Source organism: Diadema antillarum, unplaced genomic scaffold, assembly GCF_040938485.1.
Source record: "Diadema antillarum isolate AM-2024a unplaced genomic scaffold, OU_Dant_1.0 seq00001450_RagTag, whole genome shotgun sequence".
Lineage (NCBI taxonomy): Eukaryota > Metazoa > Echinodermata > Echinoidea > Diadematoida > Diadematidae > Diadema > Diadema antillarum.
In genome coordinates this window covers 80891-107945 of record NW_027272196.1, presented here as the reverse complement: position 1 = coordinate 107945, position 27055 = coordinate 80891, and the positions used below count along the sequence as shown (strand labels likewise).

The window sequence follows — 27055 nt, the reverse complement described above, 5'->3', positions numbered from 1 at the left end:
GATATCTGTTTATAATACCAAATTTCGTTAGAATACTGAGGCATAATCTCTACGTTCCTTATCATTTTTTTTTCCAGGACCTTGATAAAATATGTGCTTTTTTGACAAAATTGTATAGAATCTGATACTTTGTATAATGCTTTTGATTCAAATTGGCACTTAGACCAGAGTGGCATGTATTTGAAGGACCTATAGACAGAAGCTGTTTAGCCAAAGAAAGCGACTATAATATACTTTGCATGTTTATGTAAGTACACATTCTTGGAAGTGGAATGGTTACCCATCAGGACAATTGATATTCAAATGAAATCATGTTTAACATAACAAAAGTTATAAGTTGTTATATGTGTAGGAGCAATGTGATTTGGTCCTATTTAGTAGGTACAACTAATACGTGCTGGTTACAATGTAGGTCCCAGGTGCATGCCTGGAATGTATTTGGGAGATGGGTCGGTCGAATGACTCCAGCCCGACTAGAAAGGTTCAATTGGTAAATTTGAGACCCTGGAAACGCACATATCTCTGTCAACCTTTTATTAGTGTGCATCCTTTAGGTGAAAATGTGCATGAAAAGATTGATGCATCATGAACTACAGCAGTGTATGTGTGCAAAGGTATTGCAACTGTAATTCTTGGCACAGGGATGGCGGGTGAATTTTTTACTTTTTTTTTCTTTTTTTGTATTCAACCAACTTGTGCCTGAAAGTGTATTATACATTAATATTGAACTGATGTATAATGGGCAACCATAAAAATGTAACTATTGTTTAGATTTGAAAAAAAAACGGTAATGACAGTGCGACTGGGTGTCATTCTTGATAACCCAGGTTATGTATAAAACACAAGCTCACTGGGTGTACCTCACCGATGAGAGTGTGTTTGTGTAATTATGATTTTGTATTGCATGTTGGTTTTCTTTTATATAGAGGGCAGATGTTTAATGAATTTTACATTTTGCATTTCAATGCGGCACACACCCAATGGTTGACTCTGCAGTTGTTTGCCCCTTTCTGTATAATACTCATACCCCCGTTTACTCAGTGCGGTACTGGGCGGAATTTGTAGTGCATCTGATGTGACCGTGCACCTCGGGGTGAACATGGGGTCGCACACGCTGTTTTTTTGCGTGGGGACTGAAAGTGAGTGGGGTGGGTCGGCTTGGCCGGACTTGATTTTTTCATGAGGGAGCGGGTCTTCTTTTGCATCATGCTAAAATTTGGTATCGTGGGAAGGGCAGGAGGGTGTGTTTTTGGCGGTTTGTCTCGAACATTTTTGGTAGAGTGATGTGATTGGGTGTGTTTTTGGAATCCCTTTTTCATTTAACATCTAACATAACAGAACAAAGTCTATTTGGTTTGAGTTGTACATCTTTAAGGCTTAGGGTCTGCTCTTTCAGAGTGGGGTCTTATGTGGAAACTCATGTTCGCGACTTTTTGTTTTTGTTTTGAGGTGCAGAGTCACATATTTTATTTATTGCGATTTATTTCGATTGGAAGGACATTATAAATTAATTAGTTTTTCCTTTGTTCTGCTGGTTGAAATACATGTATTGTTTTAAAAAATATTTGCTATTGGAAAGGGTTGACGTACTTGAATATCATAATGAGATTTACTTCATTGCGGTATATAAACTACGTCATTACCATGTCCTTCACTACTATGCGGGTTTCGACTTTCTTTCTATTATCTAAGATTTTATGAGGTTTAGTTTTGCAACTGTCATAAGCTATCTAGGCTATAGGCAAGATACTCATAAAAATGAAAATTTTGTTGGGGCGGGTAGGCTGAATGTCAATGCAAGTCTGCATATATCGCCACTCGCCAGCTACATATAGTTTTTTTTTTTTCCACTTTTTTTTTCCTCAATTTATTGGCTGGGTTAGGGATCGGTATCTAGGGATATGGATAGGGCGTGGTTGAGGTATGTTAGATGTTGTGTGTTTGGAATGTTTGTACCACATGTGCAGTTGGAAGGAGACATAGGTTCCTTTTCTGTGATGGTTCTGCTATTTGCTCGCACTCAAACTAATTACATGTTTATACAAATCAGCTTTGCTCTCTTTGTACTCACAACTCGTTGGAAATTCTTGGAGAGGCCTGAACGGGAACGCATGGGAGAGGACTTTGTATTATTCATGTCTTGTACCAATGCACGCTTTATCATTCATAATGAGAATCTAGTTATATAATGGAAACAAATGAGCATCTTACGTTAATTTCTTTGAATGTTCGGGGAATAAGGGATAGGGCTAAGAGGAATAACATTTTTGCATGGTGTAAAAGCAAAGGAAGTGACATTGTTTTTCTTCAAGAAACTTATAGTACTGTTGATGTAGAGGAAAGGTGGAGCTCAGAGTGGGATGGCTCAATGTTTTTCAGCCATGGATCAAACCATAGTAGGGGAACTTTAGTTTTGTTATCCCCAAATTTAAAGTTTAAATTTGAGAATGTTTTATTAGATAAAGATGGGCGTTATATATTACTGAAGGGAGAACTGAGAAGCGTGAAAATATTAGTAGGTAATTGTTATTTCCCAACTAGAGATAAAGAAAAAACACAGTTTGAATTTTTGGATAAGCTAAATACTAAGATAGCGGAATTGTATGATCCTTCTCAGTTAGTAGTTTTAGGGGGAGATTTCAATATACTCATGAATGGAAAATTAGATTATATGGGGCAAAAGAATATTATAAAAACTAAGTTTAATGAGAAATTGGAAGAATTTTTGAGAAGGTATGAGCTAGAAGATGTGTGGCGAAAAAGAAACCCGGATAAAAGGGAATTTACTTTTAGGCAAAAGTGGCCAATCGTTCAAAGTCGTTTAGACTATTGGTTTTTTTCCTCTAATGCACTTAATTTGGTTAATAAGTGCGATATCATTACGTCAATTACACCTGATCATTCTTGTATTTTGTTACAACTTAAGAATCTAGCAGATAAATTTTCATTTGGTAAATCTTATTGGAAATTTAATAATAGTTTATGTGCAGATCTTGAGTTTGTTAATATGTTGAATGAGAAAATTTATCAATTAAGGGAACAATTGATTCCAGAAATCCAGGATAAATTACTTTTTTGGGATTTTTTAAAGATGAAAATGAGAAATATTATAATCAGTTATTCGAAGGAGAAGGCAAAACGAAGGAGAAAGGAAATAGAAAAGTTAGAATCAGAAATAAGTCATTTACAAACTCAATTATTGACTTTACCTGTAAAATTTATAACGGATGAAATTGAAGAGAAAAAAACAGCACTAAACAATTTGTATGATTATTCTCGCCAAGGTCTGAGAATCAGGTCAAGAGCAGAGTGGTATGAAGAGGGAGAACAGAAAACACAGTATTTTGAACAGTTGTTGAAATCTAAGAAAAGGAAAAGTGTTATTAAAGAAGTATACAATGAAAAGAAAGAAATAGTGTCAGATAAAAATGAGATTTTGAAAATTATTAGAATATTTTATGAAAAATTGTATTCTGCTTGTGATATCCTTGAAGATGAAAAGTTGATGTTTTTATCTGGTATTCCCAAATTAAATGAAGAAAGTAGAAATTTATGTGAAGGTGAAGTAACTAAAAATGAATGTTATGAAGTTTTGAAGGAAATGAAAGTTAATAAGTCTCCGGGAAATGATGGATTTACTGTGGAGTTTTATAATACTTTTTGGCCAGTTTTAGGAGATATTTTAGTTGAAACGCTAAATGAGGCATATAATAGGGGGGAACTGTCTACATCTCAAAAGCAAGGAGTAATTACACTTATAGAGAAGGAAGGTAAAGATGGTATGTATGTTCAAAACTATAGACCTATTACTTTGTTAAATGTTGACTATAAGATTTTATCAAAAATATTAGCTAAAAGGATTCAAAAGGTGTTACCGGAAATTATTCATCATGATCAAGTAGGCTATATGAAAAACAGAAATATCGGAGAAGCTGTAAGAATAATAGATGACATTCTTTTTCATGCATTGGAACATCCTTGCGGTTATCTAGTTGCGGTGGACTTTGAGAAAGCATTTGATTCGGTAGCGCATATCTTTTTATTTAAAATTCTGCAATTATTTGGTTTCGGGAATTCATTTCAATTTTGGGTTAAAGTCTTGTACACGGATATCAGTAGCTGTGTTATGAACGGTGGAAACTCAACGGGGTACTTTAATATCAAACGGGGTGTGAGGCAGGGTGATCCTCTGTCTCCATATATATTTTTATTAGCTATGGAAACTTTAGCTGGAGCTATTAGAAAAGATAAGGATATTAATGGAATTAAATTTGGTCAAAATGAAATAAAACAAATTTTATACGCGGATGATATTTCTTTGTTTGTGAAAGATGAGGGTTCAATTAAAAGGTTACAATTTTTATTTGATGAATTTGGGAAAATAAGTGGTCTCAAAATAAATAAAGGGAAGACTAATTTCTTATGGCTTGGGGAGGAAAAAGATAGGCCAAATATTCATTTGTTTGGGAATTTTGTTCAAGAAATCAAAATATTAGGAATTTATTTTTCCTTAGATGTTAAGGCAAAAGAGAATTTAAATTTTAAAGAAATATTAAGTAAGATAAAAAGTCTTTTAGGATGGTGGAAAGAAAGAGATTTAACACTTATGGGAAAAATACATCTTATGAAAACATTCGCCTTGTCAAAATTGAATTATGTAGCATCACTTATTGTTGTTCCTCAGTGGGTATTTTCAGAAGTCGAAAAAATTACCTTTGATTTCTTATGGCATGGCAAAGACCGTATAAAGAGAAATATTATGTATCAAGATTATGAATTTGGGGGTTTAAGAATGACGAACTTTCGGTTATTTGTTAAGGCACAACGTATTATGTGGCTAAAACGCCTTCTATATGGAGAAAAAGAAGTTGGGTGGAAATTATTTTTTGACTTCTGTTTTAGTACTGTAGGAGGTAGATTCCTGTTTATGTGTGACTTTGATTCATCTATTATGACAGATAATGTACCACCGTTTTATTCGGAAATATTGAAGGTTTGGCTCGATATCTATAAATATAGACAATTGGAAAATGAGGTTGTAAATCCAATAATATTTAATAATAGGAGTGTACGCATAACAGGTAGGATGTTTTTTCATAGAGATTTATTTGATGCAGGAATAATTACAATACAAGATATATTAGATAACGGTCATTTGAGATCTCAGTCACATTTTCAAAGCTTGGGTCTTGGTTTTAAGGTAGAAGAATTGCTTAAACTGAATGATATATTTAATGCTATACCCCAGAAATGGAAGGATTCTATGAGAGCAGGTACACTTCAGCAAGTTGATTCCACAAACTTTGACTTAAAATTGATTTTTTCTGGTCAGAGAGTAAATTTGCAAGTTTTAAAATCGAGAAAAATATATGAGGCTATGGTGGAAGATTTACAGTCATCTTATGTTTTACAAATCAAAGATGACCACAGTAGCTATGATTATACAAACAAAGAAATAAAAGATCTTTTTATTAAACCGAGTAAGTGTACATTGATAAGAAAATATAGAGAATTTCAATTTATGATGTTACATGGCGTAGTTTACACTAAGGAGCGTTTAATGAAGTTTGGTTTTGTAACAGACAGCCTTTGTTCCTTCTGCCAACATGAGCCTGAAACTTATCTGCATTTATTTTTACACTGTGTTAAAGTGAAACCGTTATGGGAATTCATAATTAATTATTTTGATATAAATGAGTTAAGGAATATGAATTGGAGAGATATATTTGGGGGAATTTCTGGTTATTCAAATAGATCAAAATGTGTAAATACTTTGATTATCTTAACAAAATACATCATTTTTAAATCTAGAACGGGAAATAAGTTACCCACTGGAGAAAAGATGCAAAAGATTATTGTTGAATTAATAAATGAGGAAAAAATCCTTGCGACCAAGGCTGGGAAGCTACATGTACATTTACAAAAATGGGAATATTTTGAGACTTCGTTGAATAAACCAGTCTGAAGCTACGTGCAACGTCTGTGACTTTTAAGAAAATAGTAATGTTTCCATAGTATTCCACTCTTTCTTTTCTTCATTTTTTTCCCTTTCCTTCATTCCTCCTCCTCTTCTTCTTCTTCTTCTTTTTTTTTCTCTTGTGTTGTTTTGTATTTTCTCCCCCTCCTTTCCCATGCGTTCCTGTCAGCCTGTTGGCGGGCTGATTATATAACTATATTTACTATATTGTGATGTGTAGGCAAGAGCAGTTAACCAAATTAGGTGCATGTGTATGTGTGTGTGTATGGGTGTGTTTGTGTGTGTTTGTGTGTTGCATGTGTACAGATAGGGGTGGGGGAGGAAACAGGAAGGGAGGGAACTGGTGGGGGTGGTCATAGGGACTCAGTAAGGGATATGAGTTAGTAGGTGTATGGGCGGGTATTGGTTGATAAATAATATGGTTCCATTATTTATTACTGTATAATTTTGCTGCATAATTCATTTCGATGATTATTAAGATTAATGCTAGAAGAATTGAATTATCACTGTTAAATTTAAGCAATTTTTTTGAGAGCATAGGGGAAGTGACTGTATGTAAATTGATAATTGTTCATGAAAATGTAATTTTTGTTATGTCATTATGTACAGCAATAGCAAATTTGCTATTATGATCACAAATGTATATTTTCGTCATTTCAATTGTAGCAAATGAAAATTGTTATTTTTTTTCTATTACTTTGAATGGAACAGAATAAACATCGTTGAAAAACAAAAAAAAGTGTGTGTGTGTGTGTGATGGAAGAATGTGTTTATTATGTCAGTTTTTTGCGTATGTGTTTTTTAGCTGCGCGTGGGGAGGGATACATAGTAAGCTGTTGCTGGCATAAATGTTGATATTGATTTTATCAGCAGCTTTGAATTTGATGAGTTTGTTTGGCAGATTTGTATATGAATTCGGAGTGGAGCTTGCGTGCGGGCGGATGCTGCTTTTCTGCATACGGTCCATTATGTCTTATTTATCAACATTGGGAAATCGTTTCATCAGGAAGGAATGTGGTATCGGTTCGGGTGTGCGTCGGTATGTGGGAAGGGGGTTACATTTCGTTATTGCAAAAGTTTGTTATTCTGAAGGCTCATTCGTCCGAAGGCTCATTCGTCCGAAGGCTCATTCGTCCGAAGGCTCATTATTCCGAAGGTTCGTTATTCCGAATTTCATTTTTGGATCAACGAACCTCTAGGTATAGGGAATTGTGTGTTTCGGATAAATGAAGCCTCGGAAAAAACGAAACTTCGGAATAACGAACCTTCGTGTGTGTGTGTGTGTGTGTGTGTGTGTGTGTGTGTATGTATTTGGGTTGGTGAATGTGGGTGTGGGATGATTTAGGTTTTGTTTGATCAGGGGTTGGTGGGTTGGGGATTGGATTTGAAGAAGGATAGTTATAAATGGTATGACAGATGTTGGTAGGATTTAATATTTAGGATAGATGTAGGCCCTAGATTTGTTTCGGTTGGGGAGGGGAGGGGGTGGTCGGGTTTTTTTATGACTGATTTCATTCTAGATTTGTGTAATGTATTTGTGTTTTTTATGTATATGCCCTTGTAAGTAAGAAGGTGTTACATGATCCAAACCAATGTATTCAAGGAATATAGGTTTGGTAGGGCCCTACATGTCAAAACTTTCTCGTGAAGAAATTGTTAGTAGGGTTGGTCTATAATCGAGTTATCTATGTTGAAGTGAGATTATTTGTGGTATAGATTGACAAGTGGATTTGTTTGTGTTTCGAATTGCCATTTGTAACTTTTTTTGTTCATGTTACACCCAGAATGGGTCGATTTATGAATGATTTGAATGAAATCAATAAATATCAAGGAAAAAAAGTGTTGTTGGTTTATTTGCATTATGAGGATTTGTTTGAGTGTTTGTTGATGTTTGTTTGTATTACGTATGTATTAGCGGTGTGCAATGGCAGTTCGTTTGTGCTAAAATCAACCAACGATTGACAAATTTTTTACGGCGTGTGGAAATTATTCGCTCATGCATAAAGCATGCCAAACCTATTCTGGGAAGAATAGTGGTATGGACGTTCTAGTTTATAAGACTGATGGAAGAAAATGACTGCAGTGAAAAATAGAACAAAGACAAATAACATTTGGGGAGGGTACCTCCCTCGTATGTATTTTCTCTCGGTCTCTCTCTCTCGCCTTGCCCGCCTCACCGCTGATATTGGTTGACACACCCTTACTATTTTTAGATCAACGCTGGTGTGAATTTTTCAAACACGTGCTCATACACTCTGAAGGCGTTTGTATTGCCACAGTAGCGCCACTATATTCCACATACACACGTAAGCATACAGGCACACGTATACACACAGACAAACAAACCACTACCACTATACAACCACCACACATGCACAGTTTCTACATATTGTATTATTATACTCCAAACACACAACAAATCATACACATCATATATCATGCAGCTCACAATACACACACACACACACACACACACACACACACACACACACATACGCATAACTTACCAGTCATACCCATCCCACCAAAGCTTAACACCGGAGGAACCACCCCGAGCCCGGGGCGACAATCCGTGACGGGGCGACAATCCGTGTCGCAACAAATTTTTTGCCAGCACGGATTGTCGCCTTCGAGGTCAAAAACTGGGAACTGCGACAATCCGTGCCGCCAGCGCCCGTCACGGATTGTCGCCCCGAGCAGGAGGCGACAATCCGTGTAGGGGCGACAATCCGTGTCGCAACATACGTTCATGAAACAAAGTTCTGGTACAGTGGACTCCCGTTATAACGAAGTCCTCGGGACCGGCAGTTTTCTTTCGTTATATTGGTATTCCATTATAACCGAACAAACAAACAATAGAAATACATAGAGTGGATGACATTGCAGCCCAAATTTTTACTTCATTATAACCGGACTTTTGTTATAACCATGTTCGTTATAACGGGAGTACACTGTAGTAATGCATTGCTTGACAGAAAAGTAGAATGCATGTGTAAGTACATGCATGGAAAATTTCTTAAATATGAAAATAACATATCTCATTCATGCAACTCATTCAAGATGTGAAAGCCCTTATACACACACAAACACCAAAACATTCATGGACATTGCATACCATATTTGGTGGTACAAGCACAAATACATTCATTCACATTTACACTGCAAAGAAAGAAATTTTTTGTGGCATGTAATTTTGCAAATCTTGGCTCTCCCTAAATTTGCAAAATTAAAAATGCACAAGAAAAAATTTCTTGTTTTACAGTAAGCCAGCACATTCTATCTCAATGGCCCACTATCACAGTGCCTGATCAGCCCTGTTCCATATTATCAAACAAGTACAATGTATGTTTGAAATAAGATGTTGTAATATTAATTGACAGCAACAACATCCAGTAAAAAAAAAAAAAAAGATCAGTTTTGCCTGGCTGAAAAGGCTATATAAAACATGTGTTAGATCTGCATCATTTTTTTTAAGTTTATGTAACAGGGCCAAGGACTGAAGAGCATTTCAACAGATTGAAACAAACACCACACAAGACAATATTACTCCAAATAATTTCAAAGTAGTCTGTGTGTTGACATCAAAATAATTTTCCCTCCAATAAATTTAATCTTCATCATTGTTTCCCCCCACCCAAACCCTCATTATCAGACATAATTGGCATCTTTAATAATAAACATAACTTATAATCCTTACTCAGTAATAAACAAACCAATAAAAAATAATAACAACAAGAGAAGTGAAGCCAAAACATAAGTATTGGAGTGATAGCTTGGGCAATGGCTTGAGAGCTCTTCTCACACACATATTCAGCTATGATACAAGAATAGTACCATCTATTACATTTCTGCAGGTTGCCATTGCAAAGTCGAATAGTTGCACTACGTGGCTACAATCGCAGCACATTATACCAAACTACATTTTACTACGGACAAAGGAAAAAAAAACTAGATACACTTTCATACAGATGTGATGTTAGTCTTGCTAGAAAAGTATGTTAAACCATCAATATGTCTTATCAAAATCAATTGTTACATTCACAGTCGGTGAAATCATAGCAACATGCATTCATGGTATACAAAATTAAATCTATTCCTACTTCCACAGCTGTCTGGCTGCAAGATTTCTTTAGATGTTTCGAAGGTATGCTCTTATCTAACAACATAAATCATTTGCATTCCAGGAATTCAAACATCCATTCCAACTACACATCAGTTATAAGTGGATTTCTTCACTGGCCAATCAACAGTTGCTTTAATATCAGTTATTGGACAGTCAACACAACCGTAGATAAAAAGTAAGTTGCTCTTGAGTCATCTGTAATAATACATGTGAACATGAACATCAGTTCTTAACTTGCAATCAAACTTTTTGCCTGGAAATCACACAACACATCCAACCTGACCCCCACCCCCTAAAAAAGCAATTTATAACAGAAAATGTGATTACATATATATATAGCACTAAGACAATTGCAGGTGAGGTTCAGTGTTGTATGCATATTGTTTCGATAAACTAATAAATGATCATAGACTGGTCGATATTCTTCCGTTTGTAAGTGACTGTCTATACAATGTAGAGTTGAGATTTAACGGAATATCATAGGAAAAAAAAGCATGATGCGAACTTGTAACAACTGAAGTGATGATAAAATGATTGCTTGTCAACAGTTTCAAAAGACATACAGACATGACCAAATTTACTACTGTATCAGACAGAAAACACTACAATGAAGTCTGGAATAAGGCATGAAGATGTGTGATCTCCACTAGCTTATTTCTCTTCTTCCTCTTCCTCTTCATCAGACTCTGCAAGAGGAAACAATTGGAAATGAAGAAAGGATTATTCCAAAAGATGAACGACAATATAACAAAACATTAAAAGCTAAAAAGCACTACATACTCATACCATGACCACTAAAATATCTTACACCGATCTGCAAACTATTACACAAATCATTACACATTCAAAGTGGAATATTTTATTTCTTTCCATAATTACTGCTGTTATTGTAAAATCTTGGCCTTTGACCTCTTAAATCAACATCTAAATACACACAGTCTGACAGACTAATGATATGAGCAAAGCAAGTGGAAGCTCCACAGCAAATGTGGGACAGAAGCATGCTGATATTAACAAACTTTCATCTTGTCAGCACGAATGTACAAATATTCCTTCATTTCCTCCTATTGTTATCATCAAATTTTTCATGACGGCCATTTCTCCTAGATCAAGTTGGAAAATAATTGTCCTTCATTAAAACAAACAAACAAATAAACAAACAAGAGACCCCATGGGTCTAGCACTCATATGAGCAGCACCCTTCACCTTCATGGCATTCCACCTGAGGCAAACAATTAACTTAAAACAATTTAAGAATAAAACTCCATATTCAGGGATTGCTGTGTGGCTGCTGGGCAACATGCTTCCAATTTGGGATTTTGGGGATACACTCTTGGGGCCCCCTGGGGTCAATAGGGTGCACCACCACCATTTGTACAAACTATAATCTCCTCTCTCCATTAATTAATGTTCAGTCAAAATTCAGTCACCAGTTTAAAATTGAGGTGAAATGTGAAAAGGATTATGCACAATGCAAGACAGATGCTGAACACTGCAACATATCACATAAGCTTAAAGTGTTGCTTGAATTTGGAAGGAAGCTCATACAAACCTTCTTCAGCAGTATTGAGCCATTCGACAAACTTTTTCATCTGTTCCTTGAAGTGCGCCTTGCCTTTGGGGTTATCATTGCTGTTGTACCACTTCAGAATCTCGTCCTCTGACAGAATGTCGGCTGCAAGCAGTGAAAGACAGAAGGGTGATTAAAATACTAAAAATTCCCTGAAATTCAGGGCCTGAAACTGGACACTGTAGAACCCTCTATGACTTTGTGTTGCCTTTTCTTTCACTGTAATCAAAGTTTACATGTACAAGGCAAAAGATAAATCCTTGTCACACAACAATGAGACTTACACAGACAAGCCTTCATCCAGAGTAATTGCTATATGATACAAAGTGATCACAGTAACAGAAAATTCCTAATATACTGAGCTGAACTTCACATCTAATATGACATACAATCAGGGACACACTATTCAAATTGATCTGGCATGAGCCGATATTACATTTATCACTATTATTTGTTTCATTTCGCTTTGTTTTGTTTTGTTTTATTTCATTTATTTATTCATTTATTGTATATAAAATGGAAAAGCTTTGTGAATCAAGAGTCATATAAGATACACATATTCATTTCATTTCAATTATAAATGGAAAAGCTTCATGAATCAAGGGGCATATTAGATAAACATTTTCCTGCAAAAGCATTTTAATGTTATCAGAACTTTACTATCCTTCATTGCACACAATCAAGACAATTCCTTCTATAGCATAACAATGAATAAAGTAGAAAATCCCACTGCATATAATCATATAAATTGTGCATTTCCTTGCCCTTACTAACCCTATAACACTTAACAGTAATGAGGACAAGATCTAACATCACTTAGAATACTGTAAAACATGATATATTCGCGGCATGAAATTTTCGCGAATTGGAGCCGACAGCCTTTTTCGTGGCATGAAATTTTCGCGAATTGCCACTGGCGTTCAATGCATGTAGTGTAGACAAAAACTTTCGCGTGCATTTTAATTTTGCGAATTTTGGCGCTCGCGAAATTCGCGAAATTAAAATGCACGCGAAAATTCCTCGTTTTACAGTATTACCTTGGTAAAGCCAAGTGACCATCTTTGTGAAGACCTTGCGCATGACAATGTTCGTGTGACAGTACTCCTAAGACACAAGAAGAGAGGACAAAGGTTGAGTGATTACAAAAACCTGCGAACTACAATACAATGTATATGAATTCTCCCCTTACTACAAAGACACGATACATTTCTGTGAAACCTTCAAGAAGTTATAGTGCATCATATTCAACTGGATTCTGTGTACGAATGGAAGAAAATAACAAACCAAACGATACAAATATCAGCACCAGTGCTGGAGACTAGCTCAAAATCAATGGGCATGGATCATTAACAATTTCTTCTGAAGATAGGTTCTGTAAGTGCTCTGTTATGAAAGCAGTGACCAATACCTCATTTCACATCAAAGTATCCCCACATCTACTAATTAAAAACGACAAAACTCCTTGAGAATTCTTATATTTCACTTGACAAATTGATTTTTTTTTTCTTTTCAATCTGCTACAATATTACTTTCTCAAGATGTCCTGTATCTACTACAAGAGCAATCTCGTTATGCTACAAAGAACTTGGTTCCGTCCAAGAGAAAATTCCTCTAATATCTGCATTTTGATTGTTTAACTTACTTGCATCTTCAGCAGCAGTTCAGCTTCTGTGCGGTTGTGGGTGACCAAGGTCTTGAGAAGAGGTATGTATTTCTGTTAACACAAACAAACACAAAAATAGACCACAATGACTACGGTTTCATAGGGAATTTTTTAATCCTTCTTGCCTTTCATACAAATTTCCAAAGTTACATCTGCCAAGTCTTCTGATTACTCAAAATGCAAATATAACATGAAAACCTAGTTCTTGCTTGAAGTTTTTTTTTCTCTCTTTCATAAAAAGAAAGGGAAGAGTTATATAAACACATTTAAATCTTGCATAATTGGCAGTAATAAAATGGTAATATTCCATTTCTACCATGTAAGAAGTTACATATCACTAATAAGTTTGATGCTGCTGCATACTTGTACTTCACTGCCGCACAGCTTGGTTTTCGATGGTGGATACAAACTGTATTGTGATTGACTTACAAGCAGTGTTACCTACTGGATTTGCATGTAAATTCTTAGTTTTTGTCACTGTTATGCGTGGAAAAGTCATGCCTTTACAGTAATTTAGCTACAAGTCAATTAAAAGAAAAACAACCATAGATTTGTCAAACAATTTACATAAAAACAAAGCTTGGCATTTTCTCTATAACTAATAACTAACTATCATTTTAGCTTTACAGAAATCTATAGAAGTAATGTAGGTTTGAAAGCAGAATGTTTTCTCAAAGCATGACAACGTTGGTGTCTCAGAATAATATGGCACACAGGGGGTTTCCATCATGGCACATAAAGAGTTCAGCAAAAAACACAGACCTTGAAACACCGTCCCACTTGTTCAGGAACCAGATCCTCCTTCTTGGGCCATTCATTGGAGTTCATCACCACTTTGAATACCTGGAAAAGAGCAAGAAATACTTTGTCAATTGCCATGGACACATATGCACTCAAACACTACACTGGCATCGGGAGCTTTTTTCACTCCGCCACTTGAACTACCTATCTCTCCAAGTAGTCAAATAACATTTTGAGGACTTAAATAATAGCACAGGCAGATACCCACTTAACTTTATATGACCAAACACAAATCTAACAATTGCAATACATATCTTTTTTTTTTAATGACCAAAAGTGAACATGTTTGGCAATTCCCTAATCACATACAAGCACAACTATGCGTAGGAGGGAAATCAAGAAGCGCTTGAATTGTTTCATTTTTTTAATGTGACTGCTAAAAGAGACAATGAATGCTTGTGGGCAGGCAACCACAGGACCAACAGCTTCAAGTCGCCTCTACAGGACTGCACAATGATGATGAAGTGCCTTGCCTAGGGCACACCAGTTGAAGCCAGGGGACTTGAACCATGGACCTTGTGATTCATAGTCCAGGACATATTCTGCAAAGTAACAGCCCCTCATTCAAAGTTCAAAGATCAAACTAACAGCAATTAAAGGCACATGGTCCCGGTGGTTTAGTCAAATGCGTACGCAGGCGCACGGCGAAAGTTTCCTATAGAGACCTACGCTTTATCGACTCCTCTTTAGCGCTTACGCGGTGACCCATTTCCCCCGAGTCCGAAGAAGTCCGATCCACTGTAGTCAGTGGTCCGATCACAGTTCGGTTCATGATTCGGCTGAGGAGGATGACAGCCTGAGCAAACTTCTTTTGTGATGTCATAATAAGAAGCACATATGCACGCACCCTGGCATTACTACAGATTGCGTGATGCGCAGACAAGACAGCGAAGGCAACGTTACTTAGCAACACCTTTACTCTTGATGACAGCTCAACTTCGGCAATTTTCATATCAATGCTAACGGTGTTCGGCAGTATCATCAACAGCGCCCTCTACACTACAGGGACTATGTGCCTTTAACCCTTTCTGTGCAAATGAGTCAAATGTTTAGAAGTATCGCACACAAACCTATGAGCAGGTATTATGATGTGGCAAGCAGAGGGTTAAATTTGAGACATGGCATTCTTGCTTTGGGCACACTACCATAAAACAGCTGGAAAAAGATACTCACAACACCAATGATGTCCTTGCCAGTGAATCCGTTCTTCTTCATCGTGTCCACGATAGTGTTCTCCATCTGTGACAAAAAGATTTATTACATGAAGTGTCAATACCCAGCCATCCTTTGAAATCTCATGTACTGATGACCATTAATCCATCTTCAGACTTAACTACTACGAATTAGACCAAGTCCATTTCATAACAAGCAATTTCAAGATATATGTGAACTATTTCATGGGACACCTCACAATTACATACTACATACAGCATACAGCACAGTATGAAACAACATTACAAAGCCCTTAAGATAGGTTACTTTTCAGTAAGCTCAGTAAACAGAGATCATACGAGTTCAGCTACAATTAGAGATGTCGGCTCATAAGCCATCCAAATAAGTTTTAGTGCAAGATTTACTTTCAAGGTAACGATGTGTCACTGAAATGATTCATACATTATTTTTTTTTTGGTTCTGTTGTTGTTGTTGCTTTTTTTTCTTCTGGAGGACAAAGGACGGTGAAATGTCACTGAAGGTCAGGGAATGATGATCACTTTATTTTTGAAAACCTTGAGGCAGCCAGAAGCAAAATGTAATCCCTGGCTGATATTTCTTCAGGAAGGAGAAGCTATTACCCTTTCTCTTAAGATTATATTACCTCTTTGATGTCTCCAGTGTCATGGATGATCTCAGACAGTTCTTGGTACAGCTCCTTCTTGCTTTCAGCATGAGCTCTTGCACGCTAATGGTACATCATGAGAGAGGAAAACAACCAAACATCCCACATAAAGGTTATTTTGGATTCTAGACTCCATAAAAGGGTAATTGGCAAAATGTTCTTAAACTTCATATGGATAATAAAACAGATGTTATCGTTTCATGAAACTGCAAAAATAATGTGCTGTTTCAATTCTTTTAGCAATGGAAACATTGGATACCTATCTATATTAAGAAAGTACAAGCATATTCCTATTAAGTGAATCTTCATTATAAAGCAAGTATCAGAAGGGATAATAAGGTTGTATTTCTGTATTTCTAAAAAGCTACTACAGTCGAACCCGTTTATAGCGACCACTGTCTATAGTGACCACCTGTCGTATGCGACCATTAAACCCAATTCCCGTAAGAGAAAAGCCATAATAACCACCCTGTCTACAATGGCCACTCTTTAGTCTCCCTTGGGGTGGTAACTCTAGACAGCTTTGACTGTACTTCAGAACATTAGTCAACACGATGAATAACACTATTTAAATCCCAGGAACACATCAATTTATAAGTCAAGCTTATGCCATGATGTCATACACAGGAAATTATCTTGTCAGGTGTTCTTCTCATGGCATGATTCAAGTCTTATCAGATTAAATCAGTCACAAGTGACTTCCACATTACAAGTCAAGGCTCTAGATACATCACTTAAGACTTGAACACAACCACTTCATGAGAAAATAAGACACCCAGAACAAAATGCATGGGGCAATTACAACTTGCATGTAGTATTGTGCATGACGTTCCATTTCTAAGCCTTTCAAAGCCACTTGTGAGAAAACTAAGCGATCAACATAACTTCTGGTGATGTTTTGATACTCTACATTACAGGCCCATATGTTTCAGCACAGTAGCCCTGTCATATCCCACTTATCTACTAGCAATTTCCTTCAAATAAATGTCTTCTTCTGGTGTTAGAAGCGAAACACATACAAAGAGATTTCAGACATATGTACATGAAAAGAAAACTCTACTCATTCAAGATAATAAAGATTACACAGTGCACTCCCGTTAAATCGAACACGGTTGTAACGAAATTCCGGTTGTAACGAAGCAAAATTCAGGCCGCAACATTATCCACTCTATGAATATTTATAGCTTATTTGTTCTGTTATAACGAAAATTTGATATAACAAAAGAAAACTGCCAGTCCCCCAGACTCTGGTATAACACGAGTCCAGTGTACTGCAAAAAAAAAGTATGACATATTAAACCCTCAGGAACTTTACCATACAAGTTACTTTATTTGACATGCAAGCATCACACAGGATATGAGTAGCCTTTAGAGTCTCCTAAAACTATCCAATCTACTGTAAAACCAGTAATTTTTGTGAATTTTGCAAGCCTAGGTTCACGAGAGTAAAATGCATGCAAAAGTTTTTGTCTACACAATCCAGCACATGCAGTATACTCATAATTTTTTCGTGGTTAGCAATTCGCGAATGTTTCATGTGGCGACAAAGGCTGTCAGTTCCCATTTGCGCAAGTTTCAAGCTGCGAATGTTTCTGGCATTACAGTGTACACGTTGTGAAAATGAGAGAATGCAGCAGAGATTTATTACCTGGTAGTTTGCGATCTCCGTCAGGCCAGCTTCACTGAAGATGTGCTCAAAGTTGGCTTCACTCCTCTTGGAAACTGGCATGAGTTCCTAGATGTCGAGAGAGAAAATAGCCTGGTGTGTCACTCCCAAAATGACTCGAGATTTGGATGCCAGTGGAATACAAAAATATGCAACTTGGTAATCTGAGGTATATTGATTTTCTAACCCTTCAATATTGTTCACATATCCACTTAAAATCATTATTTCATGATACCTTATGAAACACAGCAAACTAAACCTGACGCTTTACTTTAATTTTTGCATCCCATCAGCCTCATTAAATCAGTTTTAGTTATGTTGACCTTCATCCACAGATGTCAGGTCAAAGGAGAACATCATTTGGGATGAGCAGGAGTCATATTCATTGGCCCTGCCATAATGCCTGTCCTGCCGAATACCTTCAATTTCTGACGCAGCAAAGAAGCATGCAGTCTTCTCCTCCCCACCCCCCTCCCCCCCCATGAGAAATATTGCACGTAATTGCGAGCTTGCTATTTTATCGCAACTCCATGTTATCTAAAATGTCGTCACAAGACAGATTTCTCATGTGTATCTGTTCATAATTCCACATTTCCCCTGAAAATAAGACGACAAATGAAAATATGCCATGTGTATTCTTGAAAGTCTACAGTGCAAAATTGTCAAGATTAAGTTCATACTCGGCAATTTTCAAAACGAATCACTGTGGGATATTTCTCTAGCCCTGTTCACTTGAAATGAATAAAAAATGCTTCCTGCTAACCTTCATGAGATGCTGAGAAAATCATAGACCCTTTGCTCACAAATACTGCTAGTATTACAACTACTATGTAAAGAAACTGAATCTACACCACTTCATTCTGTGGGTAACATTTATGTGTTCAGCACTCAAACAATTAGAACATTCTAGGAACGTGCAGACTTAAAATCTGAAACATGAAATTACAGGTTGGTGCGACATACAAAGCTGCCAAGCCTAGAATAAAAAAATAAAAAAAAATAAAAAACAAGATAAAAGAAGTCACACTGCCATTCTAAAGGAAGGCCAGAGCGCTATCCTGCTGTTGACAAGTACATAATCCAAAGTTCGGTAATCATCATAACAGCGGATATAGGAATGTCAGGAAAATACGGTCCCTGAGCAGACAGGAAAGCTACGGCTCCTACTATCTGACAGATGTGAATGCATACCAGCAGTCTGTTGTCAAGTTGCGCCTTGGTGAGTGTTGCGATGACGCTGTTCATGTCTCGCATCTCCAGCCACACAGTGAACATGTCCACAGCAAACTGTAAGGCAATGCCTGTCAAGCACGGAGATAGGAACATGCAGGGTGAGATAGATTAGGATATAGATACTACAACTGTATGTGACCCTACCTGAATAATTCATCACTGTCCAGAACAACAAACAGACTGATTGTCTACAGGCTAATTAGGAATAGGATCATGTATGAAGACTACTATTTAGATATGGTAAATGATCTGTTGACACACTGGTCATCTCTGAGGAGAGAAATAATCAAGCAACACATACACTGTTCGTACCACTGGAAAGAGCTTAATATTTCCATTACTAGCGCCAAAATAAACATAAACACAATATAAAATATCAATAAACTTACTAACAAACTTTATTTCACTTCACTAGTACAGGCGAGATTTCAATATAAAACGTTTATTTTTCAAGATATAATGACAGAAATTTTTGCACAACCCTCTCATAATCAAAGACATGAAATGAAAAACATGTGACCAACCCATCCCATTGCATTTGGTTTGTCACACAATGGATTTGGTTTTCCTCTCACAACACGGTGCTAAATCTCTACATTTGACGTTCTTCGCAGTAGGCAAGTCCTCATCACACATTCACCCTGATGACAAATTTTCAAGTTGCAAAAGATAAATATGAATGGAAAGCCACATGCAGAAACTCACCATCCTTGACAAGATGGTCATTGAAGAGGCTGGTAAGGCATTTGGCATCCACCAAGTTTCTGGCCTGGAGGACGCCAGTAATCATGGCTACCTTCTTACGCTCAATCTCTGAGAACCCTTTGAGGAACAAGAGGATCTGCACATAAAGAGAAAGTGAAGAAACACAGTGTACAGTACAGATCTTGTAGAACTTTATATCTCAATCAACTCTCTTTACACAGTATTCTAAATTAAAGACTGCTTGTTTGCATCTCTGTATTTTGAGTCTGCTACTTCTCTCCATGGTAAGGCATTTATCCCATCAGTCTCATTAAATCAGATTTTAACCTCCATTGATACATGTCAGGTTAAAGAGAAACATCACATGGGATGCACACTGCACATGAATATGCAAATTAACTGGAAGTTGATAAGAAACCAGAATAATATCCCTCATAAAAATCTACATCTTTCAAAGTTTTGTCAATTGAAAATTTGTATTGTTTCACAGGCAAAGATGTGTTAATAGCAATCATGATTGAAGGAGTAAGTCATGATTTTGATAAAGATCAGAAATGCTAACATTTTGACAGAAGATGATTCAGAATAACTGACATATTGGTTGAATGGCGAGGTTCAAGGCTGGTGAGGTGAACAGATAATACACCATGGGTAAATGACAACTGCTGCAGATTTAATCATAATGCTCCTACACTCAAGATAGGCAAAGCAGGGAAGAAAGAAGAAAATCTTTTTAAAAGGGTGATTTCTTTTTTTTTTTTGCTTTTGTTGTTTCATGCTGGCCATGGAGCAAGACATGTTTTTGTGGCTGATGCCATCATAGGCTCTGTAATTTGAAATCTCTCACCTTCTGGAGTTCATCTTGCAGTTTCTTCTCAAGGTACTTGTATCGTCTAGTCAGCTTGCTGAACACCTAAAATGCAAAAGGGCAAGTAACCATCTGTATAACCACTGATCATAATGATGGGAGCTCTCAATAGCCGCGATCACACTGGCAGAAGATCGAGAAGTTCAAGATCTGGAAGATTTGCCAGTGTGATTGCAAACTTCCTGCGTAACTTCTCACGAAACTGCCCACTCCAATTGAGGATATTTCCCCCATTCCTGCCAGACTTTTAAATATTTTTCCACTAGTGTGACCACTACTGATACTTTGCGATCTTTGCAACATGACCAGTCCACATGTTTGTGGGCGGTGCCTCTGAAGCCATTGTGATGCACAGGTGTTCATTGTTACTTCACAATAACTAGCCATCAGACAGCACACCTTTTTTTTTCTTACGAACGCGCACTAGTGACCCAAACTTCTCGACCCACAGATTGAGAAGTTTGGCTGCCAGTGTGACTGGACGAAAAAAGATTGCAATTGCGAAGACTTCACGATCTTAAACTCTTCTATCTTTTGCCAGTCTGACCTCATCTATCGTTTCTCTTATGGGCCTCAGTGATACATACACCGTTTGTATCTCTTTCTAGATACAACATGTGAAAGTCAGACTTCATTATGTAAGCATGAGCTTCCCCAATACACTTCTTAAAATCTGCATACCAGTATTCAATATCAAGTAGAATCACTCGTGGGGACTACTTTGCACATTACATTCACTGCACACTACCAGCCATATCCCGAGTGAAAGATTGTTTGATTAAAGAACATTTGTGCATTTGTGTGTTATTTTTTGGTTTAATTTCAGCTACACATGATTTGATTTTCTGAAGCAAATGCTATCTATACACATGCAAACTTCTACTGTGCTCCCATGACTCAAAGCGACAGCTTACCTCACCAAAGTTTTGCATAGCCTGGGCATTGTCTTCGGTGGTGAACACGCAGACCTCGCTGCGGCAGACCTTGGTCTTATCAGAGTCTTCAACTACTGATCCTCCAGGGGCTGTCATGGTTGCACAGGTGATGGTGGGTAAAATCAATATGAACATTTGTTGGTTTAAGACTGCATGAAGGAATGTCACATTTACCTGAAGAAACAACAATTTCATGTGTGTTTCTTAATGAAGTAGATTATAAAATGTCCGGAGATGTCAATGTTTGTAAAACTTCATTAAGCCTGTATTTATTTTCTGTAAGAACAAGCTTACAGTCTTGCCTTACAAGAAAACAGTGCATTCTGGTAAAAGAAAACATGACCTTGAAAAAATTAAGTATTCAGCACTTCACATGAATTGCCATACATTCGTAACTAGATAACAAAGAGATCATCTTTCCAATCAGTATTTTTCATCATTATAAATAATTGTAAATTCCCCCTTTTTTTTTTCTTATTCAAAGAGTTTATTTTATTTCTTTATCGTTCTCTTGCTCAGACTGCATCAATACTAGATAGAAATTGACACAGTACAGTGCTTAGAATTTAAAAGTTCAAGTACAAAGCACAAAATAAAGCACATAGAATTCACACACACACGCACACACACACACATTACAGACCTCTGATTGGAACTGTAAAGTGAAGTTCTCTTTTTACATCCCATCAGTCTCATTAAATCAGTTTTTAGCCTCCATTGCAATGAGTCAGGTTTAATGGGAAACATCATCTGGGCTTCCGTATCACTTCACATTCTGAATGTGATAACAAGAAATGCACCTACCCAGGATTCCACCAGCAAACAAAATGTCAAAGAGTGTTTCAGCATAGGACCGGTAGTTCAACTTAGAACCAGCGCCATCCAAGAATTTGGAAACTTGTTCCAAGTCGGTGCCTGCGTCGTTAAGACCTTGCAGGATGTTATCGCGGAACCCGATTGGGTCGTATTTCTCTTTTTCATCTGCAAGAAACAGAACGCATGATACAACATCTGTTAGTCAATCTTATATGTAATTTAAGTTGTCACCAAGACAAATCCATCTCAACTTGCAATCATGCAGAATGGATAGAAACACTTAGTTTCCTATTTTCCTATCCCAGAGCTAAGACTTGAAACAATGCTTGTAATGTTTAGCCAATGGTAATTGTACAAGTATGAGCTTCAGTTGGAAGCTTTGACAATTTCAAGAATATCTCCGATTGGAATTCATACATCTGTGTATATTCTCTCCAGCATTGTCTCAAGTACATACGGAAAAAAAAATGACATTAAAAGTCCACAAATGCACACTGTAGATTCTCTTGAATATTAACAATACTGTTAAATGATCAATTAAGTTTGAAATTACATTCTTCATTAATACATATTACAATACAAGAGATACTCTATTTAGAGTTTTTCAGCGTATTCATCCAGATCTTGACAATGTACATACCCCTCTTTCGGGTCCGAGTTCGCTGGCCCGTGAGCGTAGGCTTTTGCTCCTTTTGACTCATAAAGTTTTTCTGAAAGAGAATGCAATGCAAGTTTATTAGGTCAAGGTTAAAAAACCTAACATTGCTTTGACAGATTTCTAATGTACTAAAACTAGTTGAGACGATGGAACATGTATAGGCAGGTATCCTATTACCGAACAGTATCCTATTACCGAACGCGTACATTTTCAATGGAAGCCCATAAAAACAACTCGTATACGCGCGCATCCATTGTACTACGCACGCGCTGTTATCTCACAAGGGAGGCCGGTGCAGAAAATTGCTAAACTGCAGCAAATACAGTACCAATTTCAGTAATAATCGCTGAAATCTCGATGTTTGTTATTCTGCGTTAATAACATTGACCGAAAATGCAATGCCTAAATCTCCCCATACAGAGGGGGCATGTTCGGTAAATACAATACGATTTGCGTCCGTAAAAAGACACAGTTTTTGTGGAAGGGGTATTTGAAATACGGATTTTGTCAAGTGCGTGGCTTACTTTTCAAATAATACTGTTACAGCTACATTTATCAGAATTTCAATTATCTTCTGGGAGATCTTTAGCTAAATTTAAGCATAATGTTGCCCGTCTGGAGAAATTAAATAAAAATCGTTCGGTAATAGGATACACCTCCATACTGTACTGGTACACAATATATTCGCGGCATGAAAATTTTGCGGATTTGAGCCAACAGCCTTTCTCGCAGCATGAAATTTTCGCGACTTGAAACCGACATCCAATGTACATTGAGTACGGAAGAACTTTGGCGTGAATTTTAAGTTTGCAAACGTTGCTGCTCTTAAAAGCAAGGAAATAAATGACAGGAGCCGGAATCATTGACTTTGTCTTCGGTCTGTATACGGAGGGGATCCGTGAAGCCAGACGCAGTCTCCGCGGAACATTCCCCGACGGACAGATACAGACCGATCTTTCGGTCAAATTTTGGATATTTTCTATCAAACCAAATAACGGCGGCACGGCCCACAGCAGCTGCCAGCCAATTCACTTTGTCTCAGTCGCTCAAATCACTCTCGACTTCATTCAATACCCGGGCCGTGCCGCCGTGGACCATTGCATTGCCATTCGACCATATCCACACCTCATTTACTAGTGTAGTAGTAGCCCACCACACGCATTTGCACGCACGCACTGCACGACAGCGACATGACCGCGGCATGCAGCACACCGTTGTGGACAATACAGTACTTCATGTACGTACAACGTGTAGCTCACCATCACGTTCATATCGCCTACCCACCCTTCCTCACTCGTGCCATATAACACTTATTTCGAATAATTCCTTCAGGATAAACACAAACATACGTACATATTTCGAATAAACTAATCAAAATCTTCCAGTCTACGTACACAAGTCTCTACTTCTGACAGCTGCGTGCAGTAAAATGTACAGATATTGAAGACAAACTTACGCGAATACTCTGTACTTGCAGAAATATCAGGTCACAACAGGTTCATTACCCGAACGGGGGTAGAAGACCTACGATTCAAAGCATGTCACAAAATAGATAAAAATTGATGTTTGTAACTTAGTGTGATTTAATATACAAAATTATGACTCGATTCATTCATAATATTAAATAAATTCCATGCATGGAACTACTAGCATTTTAAGAATTTTCACTTTTTTGTCAACATATTCTTTATTATGAAGAAATGAGCTTATACCACTTTTTAACATAGAGTACGACCCCGTATTTAAGACTGTATCATGTGTCTCATCCAAAAATTAGATATTTATAAAAATTTATTAACTAATGTTTGGGCAATTAAAAAATTGTTAAATTTAAATAATATTTTTTAACATCAGATTTTATGGAAAATTGCTTTTTATATGTAGAAAAAATACCTACTTCTTGTTTGCTAGTAAATCAAAATGTGCTCACACACTTCTGGCCCATTCGTGTATTGTTTTGTTAACCGGAAGTGTATGTAACGTCATACTCGACGGAATTGCAACTTTCAGGTGCAACATCCCGTGTCGTGTCCTCCTACTCATGTGAGTAAACCAGGAAGTTCTTGGAAAAGCAGCTTTCCGCGCTCACACGCTGTGCTGGACAGATGGAAAAGCAAAAGGAAGAAAGAGAAATAAGAAAAGAACAGCCAAAGGCTACAACTCGATGTAAGATAATCAGGAAGTTCCCTTTCAGCGATAATCAGAAAAAAAAAAGAATAATAATGCGGATATACCACCATTAGCTCGCTCTTTCAGCTGCGAGAGCCGATTCATTACTATTAGACAAAGTAGATATAACAAAACAGGCAAATCAGAAATGTTAATGTCACCATTTCATCATAAAATATTAGTACTACATATTCCATATTTTCGGTGACGATAGCAATAGGATTATTCTACAATGATAAAAATGGTATCCATGGCAATGATGATGATGATGATGATGATAATAATATTGATAGTAGTAGTATTAATAATAATAATAATAATAATAATAATAATAATAATAATGAAAATGATAATACTAATGAAGATAATAATAATAATAATAACAATGATAACAATAACACCAATAATATTGGAAGCCACACTATATAGATGCCAGGTATGATGACATGAGTTTTGCATTTTATGGTGTAACCCAGGCATAGCACAGTTTTGTTTTTGTTTTTTAATGTGGGAAAGTATAATAAACAGAAGTACTCTAAAATTCCGTAGACAATTTAGATACCGCTTCTCGGCCTTTTGGCTGAGATCATGTGTAGAAGTTGGTCTTTATGAAATTTTCTATTCCATTTCCGGTGTAAATTTGAACGATGGTGTTGCGCATGCAGTAACGCTTCTCTAACTTTTCTTGGGTTGACCATGTATGTGCAGTGTGTCTTGAGGGCGGAGAGTAATCAAACTTTTATGAACTTTTTTTTTTTAGATCTAAAAATTATATTTGTTTGTTTTTTTCCATATACTCCCAGATTGTGATCAGTGTCAGAAATGCTTTTCACTGAAAAACTGTGATAAGACGACATTGCAATATTCCAACCCACTGCCAGTCAAGTTATACTGGCTGTCAAAAAGCCCTGTATCTTTGGGGCAAGCATCAAGTATACGATGTATGTCAACATAGATTTGGTGCAATGACTAAAAAGTTTAGTTACGTGCAGACACGATTGTCTGTGGATCACTGCGCTGTCGATTCTTCTCCACAGTCACATTATCGCAGTATAGCATGCTTTATGATCGTCTTTTACATTGTATAAACAAAAATAGGTCTACTGGATAGTGTAACTGCATGGGGAGGGGTATTATTGTTTTTCTATAATGATTCATTCCGGCTTTCTAGGCGGTACATTAATACTTCATAGTTTATGTGTACAAAGATTTGTACTATGTGTTTGATCCATTATTCAATCACTGCAATCTCTATGTATACCTCCTAAAAAGTCATCATCGTTTTGGTTGCAACCTTGATACTTTGGCGCAAAAGTTTGTCATAAAAAGACACGTTATGAGATGAAACATCGGCTCCTCTGCTAATTTGCAAATAAATAACCCAATCACTTCTAGGGGAACTATATAGTATTATGTAAAACTTCAGAATTGTATACAGACCCTATTTTGTTATTTCAGATCCGATTTTACTTTATAAACAACAACAGAAGTGATGGAAGCAAGGTTGATGAGTATAGGCATAAGGCTGTTTAGATGGTTGTGTTGAGGCTGTGCTTGTCCCAAAGCTATCCTTTTGAAATCAGATCCCGGAAGTCACTAATATCGGTATTGCAGATAACCGTTTGCTACGGGAAAAAAGGGAGGGATTGGACATGAAATGTCCCAAATTGCTGCGATTTGCAGAGATACTTGACCGATTTTGAAAGATGCGTCTATTTCACTTTTAGCCCAATTACTCCGCTGTTGAAGTGTGAAAGCAGAAATGAAAGGGCGCGGAACGTGCTTGCTTTTCTCTATTTTGCGTGCGTGTGTGATCCAGGGGAGGGATGGGGTCGGCCGGGTTGGGGCCCGTGTTTTTTATCTTGGGCGTGGGCAGGAATCCGGTGAAATTCTTAGTCATTGCCGTTTGTTTGTGTGTGTTTTTTTTTTTTTTTTTTTTTTTTTTTTGGTGTGTGTGTGTTTGTTTTGTTTTTGTTTATGATGGTTTGCACGGCAGGGGTGAACAAAGAGGTTACGGAGTCACAATACTTCGAT

The 27055-nt window shown here is 37.0% G+C and overlaps 1 protein-coding gene and 3 non-coding genes across 4 annotated transcripts; all 4 read right to left on the bottom strand.

Annotated features, from left to right (window-relative positions):
* Positions 1-9466: 9466 nt before the first annotated feature.
* Positions 9467-24331, bottom strand: LOC139709554 (eIF5-mimic protein 2-A-like). Its single transcript, XM_071621511.1, has 15 exons — positions 24309-24331; positions 22835-22904; positions 22183-22359; positions 21358-21467; positions 20423-20488; positions 19576-19711; positions 18829-18938; positions 17620-17706; positions 15951-16034; positions 15308-15373; positions 14096-14176; positions 13313-13384; positions 12708-12774; positions 11653-11775; positions 9467-10786 (listed from the first exon to the last, which is right to left on the bottom strand). The coding sequence occupies exons 2-15, from the start codon at positions 22893-22895 to the stop codon at positions 10752-10754; spliced, it is 1275 nt and encodes a 424-aa protein (XP_071477612.1). The 5' UTR covers positions 22896-22904; positions 24309-24331; the 3' UTR covers positions 9467-10751.
* On the bottom strand, positions 17924-18002 carry LOC139709571 (small nucleolar RNA SNORD57). Its single transcript, XR_011709408.1, has one exon. It is a non-coding gene; the product is annotated as a small nucleolar RNA SNORD57 (small nucleolar RNA).
* On the bottom strand, positions 19874-19944 carry LOC139709570 (small nucleolar RNA SNORD57). Its single transcript, XR_011709407.1, has one exon. It is a non-coding gene; the product is annotated as a small nucleolar RNA SNORD57 (small nucleolar RNA).
* On the bottom strand, positions 22062-22133 carry LOC139709569 (small nucleolar RNA SNORD57). The gene has a single exon (XR_011709406.1). It is a non-coding gene; the product is annotated as a small nucleolar RNA SNORD57 (small nucleolar RNA).
* Positions 24332-27055: the final 2724 nt, after the last annotated feature.

Coding starts and splice junctions, on each gene's coding strand:
- LOC139709554 (XM_071621511.1), bottom strand. CDS start 22,895: ATGAGTCAAAAGGAGCAAAAGCCTACGCTCACGGGCCAGCGAACTCGG. Junction 14,177..15,307: donor GCAAGGACATCATTGGTGTT/GTGAGTATCTTT, acceptor GCTCTTTTCCAG/GTATTCAAAGTGGTGATGAA. Junction 10,787..11,652: donor GCTCAATACTGCTGAAGAAG/GTTTGTATGAGC, acceptor TTCCTCTTGCAG/AGTCTGATGAAGAGGAAGAG.